The following is a 4,441-nucleotide window of genomic DNA, read 5'->3' on the forward strand; positions in this document are numbered from 1 at the left end:
TGTATATGAGTGAGTATATGCATATTACTGTATTACATATGTTGTAGAGTGGGGGGAAAATTGAAAAAAATGATTGAACTGAAAGAGTAAGTGGGAGAGCAAAATGACTGCGACGAAAAAGCATGATCAGAAATAACAACATGCAGTACAACATGCTACTTATGTCAGTTAATACAAGCAACATACGCCACAAGAAACCAAATTCTGAATGGATGATATGCCCATTGGCACCAGTCACTTTCTGATCAGATTTGTCTTGATGATACAGTATCGTTTAATAACGGTCATATTGAAAATTTGGTCAGACTGATTTACCCAGAAGAATAGTATTATTATTATGTTTTACAGATTAAAGATTGTATGCAGCAGAGAGGGTTCGGGTGATCCTGGCACAGTCAGGCTGGTAAGGCTCATCGTCAGCTCAGGGCCCTTGCCCCCTCTACACGCAGCCCAGACAGCGAATGGGACTTCTCCCAGGAAACGCTGCCTAGTCGAACCCACCAAGAACGTTCCGGAGAATATGAAGGCTCCCCAACACTGCAGCCTTCTGCATTACCCAGAGTGTCAGAAGGGCTGTACTCCCGGTGGAGAACCCGGGCACTCTCCTGATCTGCGCCAAGAGATCAGGAGGTACCAAACCAAGGGTACCGAGAACAATGGGGAGCCTGGCGACAGTGTACTTGGGATGCAAGCGAGACACTTCAAAGGCGAGGTCCGCATATTTATCATGCTTTTCCTGAATCTTGCCAATCACATTGGTGTCAAAAGGGACAGAAAATTCAATGATATAAATAAATTCATTGGCTTTATCAAAAAGGACAAGATCAGGTTTGTTGGCAGGAATTCTTCTGAGGCTGTATATGGGCCTATTCCACAGAAGTTTGAAAGCATCATTTTCAATGACGCCCTGGACATGTTCAGGGTCGTACCATGGATGGACCTCGGAGTCAAAGCCACAGGCATGTCGGAGACGGTAGTAAAAGCAACGAGCCATGCCATCATGTCGTTTAAGAAATGCTGTCTGTGCCAAGGAAGGGCATCCACTGACAAGGTGTTGGACAGTCTCTGTGAGTTCATTGCAAAGTCGACATTTCATATTGATATTTTCTTTAAGAATCACATTTAGGCGATTGCGAGTGGGAAGTAACTGGTCCTGAGCAGCAAAAAGGAAGCCCTCAGTTTCACATTTAAGACCAGCCGACTTCATCCAGGCAACCGACATCATTATTATTATTATAGGTTATTTATATGGCGCACATATCCACGCACTAGTGCACGCTCAAGGCGCTGGTATTTTTTTCCTCGACCAATCTCAACGGCACATCGCATTATCAATCTCAACTCCCTGGGGAGTATACAACTCTTGCAGCCACTAGGCGCACCGAGTTATTGTGGCTTTCTCGTTCTAACGAGGTACCCATTCACAGCTTGGTGGACTGGGACACACAGTCACAGTACTTTGTCCATGTTCACTGCACGTTGCTGTACCAGAAACTAGGTGTTTGCACGTATTCATGTGGCCACCATTTGGTCAAATACCAACGGATTCATGGGTACTTTTAAGTGCACAGGGTTGTGTACTATACACTAGGGGTTGGAACAACACTGAAAGAGTCTGCACACAAAGCTGACACCAAGGTTTTTACACCTGGTCACAGGTGGGCTCGATCCCGACACCTCAACCTCGCTGGATCATTAGTCTGGCGCCTTAGCCAGCTCGCCCAAACCAAAACTACCAAACAACATCAAACAACCAAGTGACATTTAGTCAGCTCTTACGGTGAACATATGCCACCATGTCTGTGTGCAACATACTTGGTAGAATGATCTCAACACTTGCCATTAAAAACTTACTTTAAATGCTATCGCAAAGTATTTAAGTTGAGATGCATGATGCGATCTAAATTATTTGGAAACCTGCAGGTGTCCATGCTTAACTAGCACACAACAGATAAGAGAAGGTTGGTATGTCGTTGCCTTAGAAAGATAAACAAGCACACCCAGTTCTAGTTAGATATAAATTAGCACATATACATTTCAAGCAGCTACATGCACGGCCCAGTGAAGATTTTAGCTGTTGTGTATGTACTTGACGAAATCATCAAGAAGCATGATGAAAATATTGGCTTTTCACTTGCTCTGTCTTGGAATAGTCCATGGTAGGAAGAATGTTTTGTTTCTGGTTTCGGATGATATGAGACCAAACATTGGTGCCTACGAAGGACCAGATTTTCCATCTCCTGTTCATCCAAAGATGCACACCCCGAATTTCGATGCGCTTGCTGCCAGATCCCTCCTCCTCAAGCGAGCCTACCTCTCAGTGGCTTTATGCAATCCGAGCAGGACGGCCGTCCTCACCAGCAGACGCCCTGAAACAAGCCACATCTGGTGCAACGCACTGTACTTCCGTCAGTATGGAGGTAATTTTACAACACTGCTCCAGTATTTTAAACAAAATGGTTATAGGACCATTTGAATGGGGAAAGTATTTCATCCAGGAATAAAGTCCGGAGGTGACGATCCTGTTTCATGGACAGATCCCTACACCCATGCTCCTGATGATTACATCAAAGTTGACAACGTCCTTATAGAAGCAGTCTCAGAGGAAAGAGCTAAAGCACGACCACTTCAAGATCAACTTCTGGCCGAGTATGCCATCCAGGCACTTAAGGAGGTGGCCCCTAAAGCTAAATCAGGTGAGCAACCGTTCTTTCTTGCTGTGGGATTCCGTAAACCCCATGTAACCTGGAACTTCCCTGCCCGCTTTAAGGAGTACTACCCTCTGGGAAGTCTGAGGCTGCCACCAAATTACTATGCTCCTGTAGGAATGCCAGAAATTGCTTGGCACAATTTCGTTAATCTGACTAGGTATAAAGATATGCAGCCCTACAACTTGACACACACTGGCCATATTAACTTTACATTTCCCGACCAAATCACTCTTGAGATGCGACAAGCCTATTACAGCTGCATAAGCTACATAGATTATGAACTTGGAAGGGTCATTGCAGAGCTGGATAACCAGGGCCTGACTAATAATACCATAATATCCTTCTGGGGTGACCATGGATGGCAGTTGGGGGAACATTCTGAATGGCAAAAGGAAACTAATTTTGAAGATGCTACCCACGCACCTATGATGATTCATGTTCCTGGAGTTACTGATCATGGTGTTGTCACTGAGAAACTTACCGAATTCGTTGATCTGTATCCTACACTCGTTGAAGCTGCAGGACTTCCAAAACTCGACATGTGTCCACCAAACTCTCAAAATGTCAGTCTGTGTACAGAGGGTACAAGTATGGTGCCACTTATGACGAAACCTACAACGGACGATTGGAAAACTGCAGCATTCTCAGAGTATGCCAAGAAAAGCAATGTAATCGACGGTGACGCAGTTGTGGGATTCAGCATGAGAACTGAAGAGTATCGATACACAGAGTGGATCAACTTCAAGGCCATGCCTCTGTATAAACCGATGTGGGACGAGCTGCAGGGAGCTGAACTCTATGATCACATGAAAGACCCAGAGGAGAACTATAACCGAGCAGATGACCCATCCTACAAAGACGTCAGGGTCGAATTGTCAAGGAACCTGAGGCTGGGCTGGCGTGGAGCTCTTCCTAATAGACGCGTCTGAGGTCAACACGGCCTGTAACTTGCGCTGTTAAAAAACTTCTCGAAATATAAATGTTCACTTTGCTAAGATGTCTTTTGATCATTGTTTTCCCATTAAGACTTAGGTGTGAATGGATCTTGATGTACATATAACAGAGACAACATCACGGTCAAAACGTTTTGGGAGATGAACAGATAGGTTAATGGAGTGATGACCTAAATCCGTTGGTTTAGTTACATTCATAGGTGTTTTGGGGTTGATTGTTAAGAGCCGCACTCAGCAATATTCCAGCTATGTGGTTTGGGTCTGTAAATAATCCAGTCTGGACCAGACAATCCAGTGATCCACAGTATGAGCATCATCCTACCCAAGTGGGATACGATGACACGAGTCAACCAAGTCAGCGAGCCTGACCATCGGTTCCCGTTAGTCGCCTCTTACGACAAGCGTGGGTTTCTCAAGACCAATTCTACCCCGGATCTTCACTGGTTTACAAGGAAACGTGTTCAGTGTTGGACTCGTTTGATTCGTTACTTGTATTGTGCCCTTTGTTGTTACATGTGGTGTTCACGTAAGCTGGTATGTGTGGGCACGATAGAAGGAAACAGTGGGGTTTAATTTCAATCAGTTAGAATGCATGTTTCCATCTGACTAATGATCAAACGTTCAATGTAATGCAAACATTTTGCATTGTGCACATTCAAATTTAGTAGAATCGTGGCTCGATGTATTGAAACTTTTGGGACCTGGAAAATAACGTAAAGTTTCGAAAAACTAAATTTCGTATTATAAGAAATTATTTCCAACATTAAAGTAAAAGGC

At 44.3% G+C, this 4,441-nt stretch overlaps 1 protein-coding gene across 1 annotated transcript; it reads left to right on the top strand.

Moving 5' to 3' along the window:
- Positions 1-2,476: 2,476 nt before the first annotated feature.
- LOC124269853 (iduronate 2-sulfatase-like) lies at positions 2,477-3,640 on the top strand. Its single transcript, XM_046704901.1, has one exon. It carries the CDS (start codon positions 2,477-2,479, stop codon positions 3,638-3,640), a length of 1,164 nt encoding a protein of 387 aa, XP_046560857.1.
- Positions 3,641-4,441: the final 801 nt, after the last annotated feature.

Source organism: Haliotis rubra, unplaced genomic scaffold (genome assembly GCF_003918875.1).
Source record: "Haliotis rubra isolate DU_JTF1 unplaced genomic scaffold, ASM391887v1 Scf1480, whole genome shotgun sequence".
In the NCBI taxonomy this organism is placed as follows: domain Eukaryota; kingdom Metazoa; phylum Mollusca; class Gastropoda; order Lepetellida; family Haliotidae; genus Haliotis; species Haliotis rubra.

Bases quoted from the DNA above. Each gene is read 5' to 3' on its own strand.
- LOC124269853 (XM_046704901.1), top strand. From the start codon at position 2,477: ATGGGGAAAGTATTTCATCCAGGAATAAAGTCCGGAGGTGACGATCCT.